The following is a 16444-nucleotide window of genomic DNA, read 5'->3' on the forward strand; positions in this document are numbered from 1 at the left end:
CTGTGGCTCAATTCCAGCCACCGCTTTTTCCTTCAGTGGGCACTGACTTTTCCAGGGCAGGGTTGCTCCTGGTCTAAGCTCCACCCTCACTGGTTGAGCAGATTTGATCAGTCCGATGTCGGTGCTATGTTTCGACCACAGCACTTCTGGTACGGCCCCCATCATCTCCTCCTGGAGGCTCAATTTCTGGGGGGTTTCTTCCACTGTCTCCTGTGACAGCTGCACCGTCTGGGGACGTCCCATCCCTGTGCCTTGAATCATTATCTTGACGAACCGCTTGTCCGGGCTTATCCATATGAGTCGGTTCTCCTTTGTCTGTTCGAACTCCATTTCTTCTGCCTCTTTCATCATCCCTCCGATGTGTTGTTGGTCGCACGAGTCAGTTACCTTTAGCGTCACGTGGGGAACGCTGCCTGTGATCTCGTGTTCCTTTTGCAGATAGGTGCTCCGTGCAAGCCGTATTGCTGCTCCTTGGGGTCCCATTATTATGCTGGTGGCGTTGAGCTGCACCTCCTCTGGTTGATTTCTCAGCCACTCCTTGGCTTGTCTCTGATCCGCATCTCTATAGTACTGTAGAGTGCAATGGTATGGTGTCTCTGGGTTCTTTGCATCTGGCATATTGGCGGTGATGAATGTCTCCCATTCCAACGCTGGTCCGAGCAATTCCTGGCTTAGGTTCCCCAACCAGTATACTTCCGGTGGTCGGGTGTCTGTCCTTTGCATCATTTGATAGTAGTGGTCTTCTGGGACGTCGATCACACAACCATCAGGCGTGCATAAAATGTTCATCCCCAGCATACCAAGGCCGTCCCTGCCCAGTAAGCCGATGGGTGCGGTGTCGGAGACCAAGATGGAAACAGTCGCTTCTTTGCCTCTGTACTTCAGGGTGACAGGTTCTGTCACTGGGATCAGCTTTTTGATTCCCTCAAAGCCAATTGTCCGTACATATCGACCGGACATGGGCAGGTGTGTGGCATCCTTAAGTTGGACTACAGTGAACGCTGCGCCGGTGTCTGCCATCATCCTGACAGATTTATCATTCACCGCTACGTGCACTATTAGCTCCTCCCTTAAGTATGACAATGACAGCTGACACCCCCCCATTGAATTATCTGGGCCTCGTCAGAACGTCTGCTCCGGCCCCCTGGATGGATCTACTGGGCCCATGTCTTGTTGCTGATTCTGGTCTTGGGTCTGGTATTGGTTTTGGGTCTGGCCTTGGTTCTGGTATTGGTTTTGGGTCTGGCCTTGGTTCTGGTATTGGCCTTGGTTCAGTCCGTACCACTGATCCTGGAGTCGGCCATATCCTCCTCGGCCACCTCCTCTGTTATTTCCTCTACCCCTACTGCTGGCTCCTTGGGTTCGCCACCCTTTGTCACATGTTCGGGCGAGATGGCCGATCTCTCCACAATTCCAGCACTCAGCCGATGCCGGCCATCCAGAGGGGTCCGCTTCTTTGACGTCCATTCCCTCCTCTGAGCTGCCAGTTTGATCCCCTCTGATTCTGTTGTTGTAAGGGTGTCGGTTCTTCCTGTTTTCTGGGCTGTGCTGGTTCCTGGTTATTCAGTTATCCACTATTCCCCGTCTCGGCTCTGGGCTGTGCGGCTTGTACCATGGCTTGTAGGTATTCCACCACCTTGATTGCCTCGACAGGCTGTTGGTACAAGAGCTTTCGCTGGCTTGCAGTTTCTTTGTCCTTGGCCTGTTGCTCCTTCTTACGTTTTCCATGTATGCATCTAAGGGAAGGCTTCCCAGGCACACCACCTCATTCAGTTTTTGTCTCACTTCACTGGAGATGCCCTTCTGTATCTTTTCTCTAAGCATCGCCTCCCCCATTGGATTAGCTGCTGGGTCTTGGCCAGGCATGTCTCTCCAGGTGGCGTAGGCCTTTGCCACATACTCCCTGGGGGGGGTATCAGGCTCCAAGGCACCAATGTGGATCTTGTCTGGGTGCATCATGGTTTGATAGGTTTCCCGCAGGACTCACCACAGTGCTCCTCTGTGGGCGGCGAAGAGGTCCTGGTCATGTGCTCCTGAAACTACTAGCCCCTCTCCAATACCCCCCACAACCCCCCAAAAAGGGCTTAGACTCCATTTATTTGTGGCAGTTAATATTTACCATACACAATGCATAGATTTATTTTTGTGATCATTTACATGTACAGTGAAAAAAGAAGAAGATATGCCTTCCTGTAAAAGAAATTATTTCTAGGTGAAATTGAATAAATGGTATCTGTCCACAATCTAATCACATTGAACTATTGCTGTATGCGCTGACGTTTCCTTGGTAATGTTGGATCAGTGGGACCTTTAGTTGCCTTGTAGGTTTATGGATATTATTTGTCCCAGTCCTACCAGAGGTTAATACCACAAGACCTCCAGCCACACCTCCTCCCAGACCAATAAACACTACCACCACTACAGCGATAGCCAACATCACCAGGCCACCAACACCAGGCAACAACACAGCAGAGGGGAAGGTCCACCTGGCCGATGGAAGGAACGGCTCCTGTTCAGGCAGAGTGGAGATCTTCCACCGTGGACAGTGGGGGACAGTGTGTGATGATGCCTGGGACCTGAATGATGCCCAGGTGGTGTGTAGACAGCTGGGCTGTGGCCGGGCACTGTCTGCACCACATACTGCCCTGTTCGGACAAGGCAGTGGACCCATCTGGTTGGATGAGGTCAGGTGTACAGGCAGTGAGTCCAACCTCACACAGTGCAGCCACCAAGGGTTTGGATCCCACGACTGTAGACACAACGAGGATGCTGGTGTTGTCTGTGAAGGTCAGTATGAACATGTATTCCTATAATAACCAATCCTTTCTGTGTATGTCAGCATCTGTCATGATGAAAATTAATTTGACTGCTCAGTTTGGACAGCGTTTGGACACAGTGCTTGTCTCCAAATAAAGTAAAAAAAAGAACTAAATATATATATGCATACTGTATATGTATTTGTATTTCAGCTGGTGCTCCGGTGAGGCTGGTCAACGGCTACTCTGACAACCCTTGTTCTGGCAGAGTGGAGGTCTACCATGATGACCAGTGGGGGACGGTGTGTGATGATGCCTGGGACCTGAATGATGCCCAGGTGGTGTGTAGACAGCTGGGCTGTGGCCGGGCCCTGTCTGCATCCCATTATGCACATTTTGGACAGGGTAGAGGGCCCATATGGTTGGATGATGTTCAGTGTTCAGGCAATGAGTCATCTATAACAGATTGTAGACATCGGGGGTTTGGAATCCACGACTGTGGTCACAATGAAGATGCTGGCATTATCTGTGAAGGTAAATATATAATATGCATGAATGAATGAATGAATGAAAACTTTATTTAACAGATTGCAGAATGGGTACAATACAGTACGGCTCAATACATACAATTGTTAAGGGGATGCAGACCTGAGAAAGACGTTTGTCTTGTTTCCATCAGGGTCCCCCATTTTCAATTCATATAGACATTTATGACATACACAACATACATGACATTTATGGCATAGGGACATATAGGTATTTAGTACTGATACATTTGTGACATAGGCGGTATTCAAATATACAGTACTGTTACCCCTATAGTATATACAGTATATACATATGATGGGGAGGGGACTGTACATTAGGAGGGGGTGGGTGGGTGGGAGGGAAATATACATACGGCGGGGAGGGAATATATACATGCGGTGGGGAGGAGACTGTCTATTAGGAGGTGGTGGGGGTTTTGGGCATTTACGGTGGCCAGTTTCGAATTGCAGCCTCCCGTAGGTGCTCTTTAAGGGCGGTTTTGAATGTGGGCAGGGATTCACATTCCTTTACAGCTTTGGGTAGGGCGTTCCACATTGTTGTGGCATAATTGCGGAACGTGTTTAGTCCCTTGTTTGAGCCGAATCTGGGTTTAACATGATTTGTTGAGCTTCCTCTGGTGTAGTGGTTGTGGTATTCACTGACCTTTGGGAAGTATTTTGACATGTACATGGGCACCCCGGTCGTATAGTGTATCTTGTAGACCAGGCCCATTGCAAGTTGCTGTACTCTGTCGTCTACTCTAAGCCATCCTAGGTTGGCAAAGTGGGCAGGGGTGAGGTGGGTTCTGGGGTTCAGGTCAAGTAGTAGTCTGACCAGTTTGTTTTGTGATGTTTGTAATTTTGTTTTAAGCGCCTTTGAGGTGCTTTGGTACCATGAGGTGCACGCATAGTCATAGTACCCTTGAATGAGTGCTCCTGCCAGAGTCTTCAGGGTATTCTTGTTTACCAGAGAGGAGATCCGGTACAAGAATCTAGTTCGTTGGTTGACTTTTTTTATTACATTGGATGCCATTTTGTCACAGGAAAGATTTGCCTCTAGGATGGAACCCAGGTAGGTAATTTCGTCTTTCCTTGTGACAATATTGTCACCCACTGTAACTGAGAAACCGTCGGTCTTGCTGAGTTTGTTATTTGAACCGAAGAGAATGGACTCTGTTTTGCCCATGTGTAATGATAGTTTGTTATCAGCGAGCCATATGCAGATTTTGCCTAGTTCCGTGCTGAGGGTTTTTTCACGCATAAATACACAACAGATTAATAGACAGAAAAGAATGACATACAGTGTTGAGGCTTTCTGTATTTTTCACCCATCCCAATTTAGTCATTATGTCAATTCCCTTCCTGGTCGTTGCGCACAAAATGCATCGATTTATTTTTGTGATCATTTACATGTACAGTTAGAGAAGAAAAAGAAGATATGTCTTCATGTAAAAATGGAATTTTTAGGTGGCTTAAAGAACAATATAGCTTTTTTTTTTTATACATTTCAACATTTGATTGCTGCATTCATTTAAATTTTCATTTCATTAGGCGGTCAGGTGGCGTAGCGGAGATTGCGCTCGTCATCAATGCAAGAGGCTGCGGTCTCGACTCCCGGAGTCAGCATTGCCCTGAGGCTTGGGCCGGTTGTCATACTAACTCGTTTGGCTGGGTTAGGGGGAGGGAAGTCGTGGGTGGTAATCTGGCATTGTGGACAGCGACGCATACAGGTCAGGTCTGGGCGCCTGCTCAGCGAAAGGCAGGAAATGGTGAAGGCAGCGTGAACTCCCACGCGTTACACTTCACCAATGAGAGTACTCGCTGCCAGGTGAGAAGAGAGCCACTGGCTGTCTCCACATGTGTCGGAGGAAGCATGTGGTGGACTTCAGGGTTCCCTTGTACCGACCAGTAGGAGGAACATGCGCACAACAACCAGGTAGGGAAGGGGGGGGGAATTGGCATAACGACAAAAAATTGGGATGGGGAGAAAAAATTGAAAAATCAGGCGGAGAAAAAGAGGATACAAAAATATTACATTTTTCATTTAATTCATTGTGTTCATCATTGTCGTCATCACGTCAGTCCCCACTCCCTAACACACTGACTGTTAGGGTTTGTAACCGACCTCAAACGCAACGGCACAGAGAGGAAGTTCAGAGTTAGCCAAAGCAAGGGCGTATTTATTTACAGAGTCACAAGATGGAATGAAGTAGAGCAATCGAACAAACGGGGAATCTGGCATGTGAAGATTGTTGCGGCTCTGCAGATACTCCCAGTAGGTAGTGGTGAGGAATTGGCTAGTGACGTTTGAAGCGGCTCTGCAGATCCTCCCAGCTTTCACTCCCGGTGGAAACGGAGAGAGAGAGAAATCAGAGTTAGCCCAGCGCACACACAGAGGCAGAGAGGTGACTGATCCAGTATAAATCCAAGTGACTTGATCTTCGGTGTACCACACACAAGTTAGCAGAGTCCAGAGAAAAAACAATACAGTATCTTCAGTGTTAATCTAACACAAAAATTAGGTGAGTCCAGTACAAACAAAAACAGGATCTCTTCGGTGTTCACCAAACACACAAAAAACTGATAATCCAAAAGATAGTTTCCAAAAACTCACCAGAGCGCAACGCGAGAAGCGGGCAGATTATGAGGCGTAGCTCCGAACAGGGAACCAGATTCTCCACAGCAGTTCTCCACAAAAGATCCTGGAGAGCAAAAGACAGCAACAGCGACGGGGAAGGCAGGTATATGCAGGTGTAATTCAAAACGACCCAACATCGATAGTAAGGGGGTCTGAGCATATAAAGCCTACAGGGGCGCTGATTACAAGCTGTGACAGCTGCGGGATGAGATTGATACTTGCTTCAAAAGCGTGTGGCGAGGAAAGCACCAATCAACACGGCACGCATTAATCACATAGTACCTTAAAGGAACGGAGCGTGTGGCAGGGAGCGGACCAAAACCTCACAGTACCCCCCCCTCCACGGGAGCCACCCGGCGACCAGCCCGACCCGGCTCGCCCGGATGGGCACGATGGAAGTCGGTGATCAGGCCGGGATCCATGATGAGCTGGCGGGAGACCCAGCTTCGTTCTTCCGGACCGTAGCCCTTCCAGTCCACCAGGTACTGGAAACCTCGACCCCGCCGTCGAACGCCCATCAACCGGCGGACCTGCCACTGGGGGTGACCGTCCACCATCTCGGGAGGAGGCGGGTCCAGAGCAGGAGGCATCAGGGGACTGAGAGAGACAGTCTTAACCCTGGACACATGGAAAACGGGGTGAATGTGCATGGATGCAGGAAGCTTAAGACTCACCGCCGCCGGACTGAGTACCTTCAGAACCTCAAAAGGACCGACGAACCGGGGGATAAGCTTCTTGGCCGAGGACCGAAGTGGAAGGTCCCTTGCGGAAAGCCACACCCTCTGCCCAGGGTGGTACGTCGGCGCAGGTACCCGGCGCCGGTCAGCCCCACGACTGGCACGCTCCGATGACCGGAGCAACGCGGTCCTGGTGATCTCCCAGACCCGACGGCACCGGTCGAGGTGGTCCTGTACGGAGGGAACTGCCACCTCCGACTCCTGTGCAGGGAAAAGAGGGGGTTGGTAGCCCAGGGATACCTCAAAGGGTGAGAGGCCGGTGGCGGAACTGACCATGGAGTTGATGGAGTACTCGACCCAGGGAAGGAAACGGCTCCAAGAAGCTGGTCTCTCGGCAGCCACACACCGAAGAGCAGACTCCACACTCTGGTTCATCCTCTCCGTTTGTCTGTTAGTCTGGGGATGATAACCAGAGGAAAGACTGACCGTTGCCACCAATCCCTTGCAAAAAGCCCGCCATACCTGGGAAGTGAACTGGGGCCCCCGGTCCGAGACGACGTCCTGGGGAAAACCATGGAGGCAAAACACGTGGCGTGTCAGGAGGTCCGCCGTCTCTGCCGCCGAGGGAAGCTTGGGAAGGGCCACGAGGTGAACCCCCTTGCTGAACCGATCCACCACGGTCAGTAGGCACGTGTTCCCCTGGGAAGAAGGAAGACCTGTGACGAAGTCCAGCGCCACATGTGACCAAGGACGGCTCGCCTTACCACCCCCTCGATGCCCAAGGTGACTACTCCTACCACCCTGTCCTCAGGGAGGATGGGAGTCGGGTCCTCAGTGGTTGGAGCCCCCTTGGAGTGTAACCGGGACAGGGAGTCAGCCTTCGTGTTGCGGGAACCAGGGCGAAACGTCAGCGAGAAGTCGAACCGACTGAGGAAGCTGGCCCATCTTGCCTGCCGGCCATTGAGGCGCTTGGAAGCACGGATGTACGTCAGGTTCTTGTGGTCCGTCCAAATGGTAAATGGCTCCTCGGCCCCCTCTAGCCAATGACGCCACTCCTCCAAGGCAGCCACAACCGCCAGCAGCTCCCGATTGCCGATGTCATAGTTCCTCTCGGCAGGGAGGAAGCAACGCGAGTAGAAGGCGCATGGATGTACCTTCTGGTCTGTTGCCAACCGCTGGGATAAGATAGCTCCCAGTCCAGTATCCGAGGCGTCCACCTCTACGATGAACTGTCTCTTGGGGTCTGGATGGAGCAAGATCGGGGCGGAAGTGAACCTCTTCTTGAGGGAGCGGAACGCAGCACACGCCACTGGGGACCAGTCGAACGGCAGGGCGGGAGAGGTCAGCCTGGTAAGCGGTTCCGCCACTTGACTGTAGTTCCGGATGAACCTTCGGTAGAAGTTGGCGAACCCGAGGAAGTTCTGTAACTCCTTCCGAGAGGTGGGTTCCGGCCACTCCTCCACGGCCCGGATCTTGCGAGGATCAGCTCGGGTCAAGCCTCTCCACGATGAAGCCCAGGTAATCGACGGAGTCGGAGTGGAATCGGCATTTCTCCGCCTTGACGAAGAGCCGATTGTGGAGGAGGCGCTCCAGCACACGGCGGACATGCTGGATGTGTTCCTCGAGGGTCTTGGAGAAGATGAGGATGTCGTCTAGGTATACTACCACAAACACCTCCAGCATGTCACGAAGGACGTCGTTCATGAGCGCCTGGAATACCGCCGGAGCGTTGGTGAGGCCGAACGGCATAACCAGGTACTCGTAGTGGCCCCTGGGAGTCTTGAAGGCGGTCTTCCACTCATCGCCCTCTCGGATACGGACTAGATGGTAGGCACTCCGGAGGTCCAGCTTGGTAAAGACGGTAGCCTGGGTGAGAGGCTCGAAGGTGGAGTTCATGAGAGGAAGAGGGTACTTGTTCTTAATGGTGATCTCGTTGAGCTGGCGATAGTCGATGCAGGGTCGAAGGTCTCCGTCCTTCTTCCCAACAAAGAAGAAGCCGGCCGCCACAGGAGAGGAGGAAGGCCGAATGAGTCCTGCTTCCAAGGACTCAGAGATGTATTGATCCATCGCTGCCTTCTCAGGGACGGTCAGACTGTAGAGGCGGCTGCCGGGAAGGGGAGCCCCTGAGCGGAGGTCGATGGCACAGTCGTAAGGCCGGTGAGGCGGAAGGGCCTGAGCCCTGGACTTACTGAAAACCTCCATGAGGTCGTGGTACTCGGGGGGTATGGTCAAGAGGTCCGGAGGCGGCTCACAAACGGATCTCCGGGGCGAGGGACAGGACGCCGCCTGAAGACACTGGGCATGACAGGAGGAGCTCCACCCCCTGATGGTACCGGAGGACCAGGCGATGTGGGGCTCGTGCAGCGCGAGCCAGGGCCGGCCCAGGACTACTGGGACAAGAGGGGATCTGGTGATAAAAAACTGGAGTCTCTCAACGTGGTTACCAGCAATGGTGAGCAGGACAGGGCAGGTGCGTTGAGTGATGTCAGCCAGGCGGTGTTGGTCCAATGCGAATACCTCCAATGGCCTCACTAGGTCCTCAAGTGGAATGTTGGCCCGGGTAGCAAACTCGAAGTCTACGAAACTCTCGTCAGCCCCCGAGTCAATGAGTGCCTCCACCGTGGCCCGTTGGTCCGCCCAGGCCAGGGTGACGTTCATCAGACGGCTAGGTGGTGCACGGCTCTGGGAACGAGAAAAACGGCTCACCAGGATCTCCCGGGGTCCCGGCGAGCCTGGTGTTTTGGCCGGGTGGGGCAGTTGGCGATACGGTGTCCATCCCGACCGCAGTAGAGGCAAAGGCCGGACCTGAACCTCGCCTCCCGTTCAGCTTGGCTAAGATGAGAACGTCCCAGCTGCATGGGTTCCTCCCCGGGCACCGAACGGGAGGGAAAAGAGCCACCAGTCGTGTTGGGAGCAGGGCGACCCGCAGTACCGTCACGAGTACGGGGGGTCTGGAGTACCTCTGGAGGTCCCTGTCGGGTTCTCTCACGTCTTCTCTCCTGGAGGCGTCCGTCGATGCGAATGGCGAGGCTGAACAGGTCCTCGAGGGACTCAGGTTCCTCACGGGTCGCGAGCTGGTCCCTGACAGCGTCGTTGAGCCCCCTCATGAAGGTGAGACGAAGTGCTTGATCGTTCCAACCGCTCTCCGTTGCCGCCAGTCTGAACTCCAGCACGTAGTCGGTGACCCCGCCACTGCCCTGCCGGAAGGTACCCAACCGGGCGCCAGGGTCCTGGCCACGGGCTGGGTGGTGGAAAACCCTGCGGAGCTCAGCCACGAAGTCTGGGTAGGAAAAACAGAAATCTTCCCCCATTGCCCAGGAGGCAGTGACCCACTGGGCTGCCCGGCCTGAGAGCAAGTTAGTCATGTAAGCCACTTGGGCTCCCCTTGAAGTGAATCGACTGGGTTGATGACGAAAAACCAACTCACATTGCATGATGAATGTGGCACAATCCTCGAAGTTACCATCGAACAACCGTGGTTCGGAGAGACGGGGCTCCCGAGGTGCGGGATCGGGAGGCGCGGGGCCTGCCAGGTCTGCGGGTGATGCTCCGGCCGAGGCTCCTGAAGTAAGTGGGGTTACAAGCAAGGTGTTAACGGTTTCACTCAGCGCTTGTAAGTGGAGGAGAATATTAGACTGCTGGCTAGCCAGAGAGCCAAGGGACCCCTGAATAGGCAGGACCTGCTCTCGGAGCTCCTGTACAGCAGCCGCAGCCGCATCTAGCTGTAGGCTGTGGTCGTTGGTTAACTCTATCTGGACTGCCAACGCTGTTCTGACCCTCTCTGTGTCGGCTGAGGTCGTCATGGTTGGGTCGTAATGTTAGGGTTTGTAACCGACCTCAAACGCAACGGCACAGAGAGGAAGTTCAGAGTTAGCCAAAGCAAGGGCGTATTTATTTACAGAGTCACAAGATGGAATGAAGTAGAGCAATCGAACAAACGGGGAATCTGGCATGTGAAGATTATTGCGGCTCTGCAGATACTCCCAGTAGGTAGTGGTGAGGAATTGGCTAGTGACGTTTGAAGCGGCTCTGCAGATCCTCCCAGCTTTCACTCCCGGTGGAAACGGAGAGAGAGAGAAATCAGAGTTAGCCCAGCGCACACACAGGCAGAGAGGTGACTGATCCAGTATAAATCCAAGTGACTTGATCTTCGGTGTACCACACACAAGTTAGCAGAGTCCAGAGAAAAAACAATACGGTATCTTCAGTGTTAATCTAACACAAAAATTAGGTGAGTCCAGTACAAACAAAAACAGGATCTCTTCGGTGTTCACCAAACACACAAAAAACTGATAATCCAAAAGATAGTTTCCAAAAACTCACCAGAGCGCAACGCGAGAAGCGGGCAGATTACGAGGCGTAGCTCCGAACGGGGAACCAGGTTCTCCACAGCAGTTCTCCACAAAAGATCCTGGGCCCTCATTCATCAATAGTGTGCGTAGAACATTTCTATTTCCACACGTAAGCACGGAATGTAGAACTAGTGTACGCACAGGGAAGTCGGGATTCATCACACGGTGCGTAAGCAGGCTCTATGCTCCTCCGTGTTGATGAATACCACTTTGTTCTACCGTCAATGCTCGTGCATGATTATCCATATATGGTCATGAAAATGAGGAAACACCCCCCATGGGATGTGAAATAATGGACTGACCCGAGCGGGACTCTGAGAAACTCCACGGACAATTCACTGCTGTCGAACCAAGAAGACACTATCTCGTATTATTTATGGGATAAATAAAAGGCGGACTCGTAAACGGTGATGTCAGATATCAACGGCTCCCTAAGACCATTGCTGCAATTCTGCCTGGACAGCTCAAAATACTAATAAAGACCGTTCGTTGACCACTGTTTGGCGTTGGTTGTGTGTCATTATAACCGTGCTGTAATATGAATGCCTTTATTAGTTGTGTTCGATTGGCTATATGATTTTTAGAGGCATCTATTTTGTTGTCGGCTAATAAAGACCGCACTGGAATATGACTGCCTTTTCCCGTGTTGTTTGATTAATACCCAGGGCCAGGGATTAAAGTTCTCATCAATTTTATTCCAAATCGCGATGGATCTCCCGTCAATTTTCTACCTGCTGCATATGATTTCTAGAGGCATACTACAATCCATTTTGATGTCAGTATTGGGTAGCCTATATAAACAATATAATACGAGAGCATATACAAGAACAATGAATCTCACTGCATGTATGATGTAGCTGCCTTTCAATACATGAACTTGAATTCCATCATGTTTGTGTGCGGGACTCACAAGGCTGTTGTCACAATGGGTGGTACCGGTGTACAGTAATAATAACAGTCCACACAATATCACGATCCATGCCATAGCCTATGTTCTATTAGGACATGATCTGTGACGACAAATGTTCTAGAATGTTTGATTAAGATATCATACTCTGACAGCATGCCTATGAGCAACAAAAACGCGAACTTGAATCCCATCATATAGTCTGTCCACTATCTGCATGGTGTCATTGCAATGCGTTTTCTATTCTTTCTTATACAGTAAAAAGGGGGAAGAACACTATATTCATATGACTTATTCTGCTTACAGCTTCGAAATTCCACTTGTTTCGTTTAACGTAAAGCCTTTTAAATATAATCAAAACGTTCCCGTGTTTCGGCGGTCTGTGCGCAAAATAATAACGAGTTGAGCTTTATGATTTATGATGAATTGAAAATGGGGGACCCTGATGTAAACAAGACGAAAGTTGGTCTGCATCCCCAATTAACAATTGTATGTACTGAGCTGTACTGTACTGTACCCATTCTGCAATCTGTTAATAAACTTTTCAATCAATCAATCAATCAAGCTACGCGGAGCGCAGTCAGTCAGTAGCCTACACCCCGTATATTCCGATAACGCTATATAAACCATGCTGCATTCATTCTGAGAGAAAGATCTATTATTCCAAATGCTATTTATAGGGTTTTGACCATAATTACACTACTGTTGCTATTTTACAATGAACTATAATGAACTACGGTTCGTACAGAACGTGCCAGTGTTATTATGCACAGAAGCTCATTTCCTTGTTGTAATAATATATTCTACCACTGGGCGTCAGGTACGCCTGGTCTGACCTGTGCGTAGATGTAAGCACGGAGTCAAGTTCAAATCGAAATTGATGAATCCCACTCTTTGCTTAGAAATGATCGTACGCACAGGGTAAGCACAGATCTGTGCGTAGAACACGTTGATGAATGAGGGCCCTGGAGAGCAAAAGACAGCAACAGCGACGGGGAAGGCAGGTATATGCAGGTGTAATTCAAAACGACCCAACATCGATAGTAAGGGGGTCTGAGCATATAAAGCCTACAGGGGCGCTGATTACAAGCTGTGACAGCTGCGGGATGAGATTGATACTTGCTTCAAAAGCGTGTGGCGAGGAAAGCACCAATCAACACGGCACGCATTAATCACATAGTACCTTAAAGGAACGGAGCGTGTGGCAGGGAGCGGACCAAAACCTCACACTGACTCTGCTTGGGGTGCTAAATGAATTGCCCCCTAGGCATCATATTTGAAGACGCTGACTGGCTAAATTTATGTTGCTAGGTGCATTTATTTAGCTATGTAATTTTTCAATTGGCTGCGTTGCGCACTGACTGGGGCGATGTTTCTAGCGCCCCAGAAGAGAGAGGTTGATGAACAGGAAGCACAAACAATGATTTATATTTGATATATTACACATTATTGTGCATTCTAAACAAAAACATACTTAAAATGAGTAATTATTATTTATTTAAAAAAAAAATTAAAATTTTTAGCGGTGGCCTCTAGTGACATTCCGCCACTAAGTGGGACTTTTAGTTGCCTTGTAGGTTTATGGATATTATTTTCCCCAGTCCTACCAGAGGTTAATACCACAAGACCTCCAGCCACACCTCCTCCCAGACCAATAAACACTACCACCACTACAGCGATAGCCAACATCACCAGGCCACCAACACCAGGCAACAACACAGCAGCAGAGGGGAAGGTCCACCTGGCCGATGGAAGGAACGGCTCCTGTTCAGGCAGAGTGGAGATCTTCCACCGTGGACAGTGGGGGACAGTGTGTGATGATGCCTGGGACCTGAATGATGCCCAGGTGGTGTGTAGACAGCTGGGCTGTGGCCGGGCCCTGTCTGCACCACATACTGCCCTGTTCGGACAAGGCAGTGGACCCATCTGGTTGGATGAGGTCAGGTGTACAGGCAGTGAGTCCAACCTCACACAGTGCAGCCACCAAGGGTTTGGATCCCACGACTGTAGTCACACAGAGGATGCTGGTGTTGTCTGTGAAGGTCAGTATGAACATGTATTCCTATAATAACCAATCCTTTCGGGGGGCGGCTACGTGGCGTAGTGGGCAAGGCGCTCGCCACGAAATCTTGAGACGCTGGGCTTGCCTGTTCGAGCCCAGCGCTCCACATTTGCTTTCAGTTTAGCTGGTCGTCCGTACTAATACACATTGGCAGTATTAGGGGGTGGGAAACTGATGGGTGGGGATCGGGCGTTGTGGACAGCGACTCCTACAGGTCGGTTGGTGCGCCTGCGCAGTAGAATCAGGAAGTGTCGGGGGCAGCGTGAGCCTCCCACGCGTTACTCCTCGCCACTGAGAGATCGAGCTGCGCAGGTGAAAAGATGCGACTGCTGTTACCTCAAGTACCGGAGGGGACTTGTGCTATGTATGACTTAGTCCACATTGCAGCCGGCTTGTGGGAGGCAAGAAACAGCGTCCGTGACAGGGGAGGGTTGAATTGGATGATAGGAAATTGGGATGGGAGAAAATATAGAAAATGGGAGAAAAAGTGGATAAAAAAAATAACCAATCCTTTCTGTGTATGTCAGCATCTGTCATGATGAAAATGTATTTGACTGCTCAGTTTGGACAGCGTTTGGACACAGTGCTTGTATCCAAATAAAGTAAAAAAAAAAATATATATATATATATATATATATATACTGTATATGTATTTGTATTTCAGCTGGTGCTCCGGTGAGACTGGTCAACGGCTACTCTGACAACCCTTGTTCTGGCAGAGTGGAGGTCTACCATGATGACCAGTGGGGGACGGTGTGTGATGATGCCTGGGACCTGAATGATGCCCAGGTGGTGTGTAGACAGCTCGGCTGTGGCCGGGCACTGTCTGCATCCCATTATGCACATTTTGGACAGGGTAGAGGGCCCATATGGTTGGATGACGTCAGGTGCACAGGCAATGAGTCTGCGATCACACAGTGCAGCCATCAAGGGTTCGGATCCCACAACTGTGGTCACCACGAGGATGCAGGTGTTGTCTGCAACTGTTAGTCTGCAACACTACTATCACCGACATCTAAGAAGGGAGATCCCCCCTTGAATGGCCCTTCTAAGGTTTCTCTCCTCCACACTGCCTGTGGACCATTTTTCCCTATTGTTAGGTTTTAGTGAGTTTTTCCTTACCTTCGCGTGGGGTATGTCTGGGAGTGCTTGCATTCTTTCATTTATTTGCATTTATTTTAAATTTGTTGGACCTTAAGGTGTTCTTGTTCTGTTCTTGACTTATTGTTATGTTTTCTTCTTGACTTGTTTAAAGAAGACATGTACGGCCCATGGGGACATTAACGTGTGTTGTCGGGCCCTATAAATAAATTTGATTTGATTTGATTTGAGTCTGTGAAGGTAAATATGAATATGTATAGCTGTATTAATAGTAGGGCTGGGACTACTATAGGGCTGGACCGCGCCGTGGAAATGGCAGCGGTGATACACATACGTTGTCTTAAGACTTAGCATGTAACATGTATCATCAAATGTGCATGTTGGTGTGAAATGTATGTGTGCCATTATTACTATCAACTAATAATTGTGGAATATTACTATAATGAGCTGTATGTGTATATGAACCAAGCATCTCACTATAATGTACCTGTACTTTATTCGTGACAATAAACTACTACTACTATATCGCATTAATTTCTATTAATTAACTACAGAAAGAATTAAAAGTTTAAAAAAGTGATGCATTTAATCGTATGATGATTTTTCTTTATTGTGTACGAATGTTACCTTTCAAAGGAGACCAGACTCATGCATGTGCTATAAGTATAAAGTATAATAAATCGCAAATAACTTTTTTTCCTAGTCTGAAATAAGAGAAATTGAGATCAATCAAGAGTTTTCTTTTTCCAATGGTCAACTGTTCTGGAATGTACTTGAAAGTACTGCGTTTTACTTTTACCTTGAAAGTGCTTGAGTTTACAAAAGGTCCTTTGTGCTATATATATATTATTCCTAAAATTGCTGCACTTTCTTAAAAATTGCATTGATCTGTTGGTCTGTGTAGCTAATACAGGATTTTGCTGCTTAAACTTATGTATAATTTCATTGATTCACTCGTATACCAAAATTAATTTGAATTGAAATGTTTAGCTTTTCGCATCAAATATTGATATGCGATTAAAATGTGATTAATTTCGATTAATTTACTATAAAGTCTCGAATTAATCCGATTAAAAAATGTAATCGAGTCCCACCACTCTTAAAATAAAGCAGCACTCTCAAAAGTGTCAACACCGTAGGCTTGGTTGTCACAGCATTATTCACAGTGAAGGTTCTAAAATAAAAATAAAAAAAGGATTGATTGACATGAAAAGTTGTACTTTTATTAATCCCCTTGGGGAAGTGAATCATGGGGTAAGCAGGTAAAGAGTTAAATTCATTTCAGTCAATGTGTTGTTGGGAAGTGAAGTATAGAAGCCATTCGTGAAGGATTTCCCCGCATCCCAGATTGAGGAGACTCAGGTCACGGTCTGAGACGTGAGTAACTGACGGGTAATCAACGGTAGCTCCTAGGTAATTATTCT

At 49.4% G+C, this 16444-nt stretch overlaps 1 protein-coding gene across 1 annotated transcript in view; it reads left to right on the forward strand.

Annotated features, from left to right (window-relative positions):
- Positions 1–781: 781 nt before the first annotated feature.
- The window catches only part of LOC311229260 (scavenger receptor cysteine-rich domain-containing protein DMBT1-like), a gene marked incomplete at both ends in the record, with an annotated part of 53363 nt that continues 37700 nt past the window's right edge, over positions 782–16444 (forward strand). The window contains 5 exons of the mRNA XM_084315327.1: positions 782–893; positions 2425–2787; positions 2970–3290; positions 13534–13903; positions 14639–14904. Of these exons, the coding sequence (XP_084171453.1) occupies positions 782–893; positions 2425–2787; positions 2970–3290; positions 13534–13903; positions 14639–14904 (1432 nt within the window). The remainder of the gene's footprint in view (positions 894–2424; positions 2788–2969; positions 3291–13533; positions 13904–14638; positions 14905–16444) is intronic.

Source organism: Notolepis coatsorum (genome assembly GCF_963971535.1).
Source record: "Notolepis coatsorum genome assembly, chromosome: 5".
Taxonomy (NCBI): Eukaryota; Metazoa; Chordata; class Actinopteri; order Aulopiformes; family Paralepididae; genus Notolepis; species Notolepis coatsorum.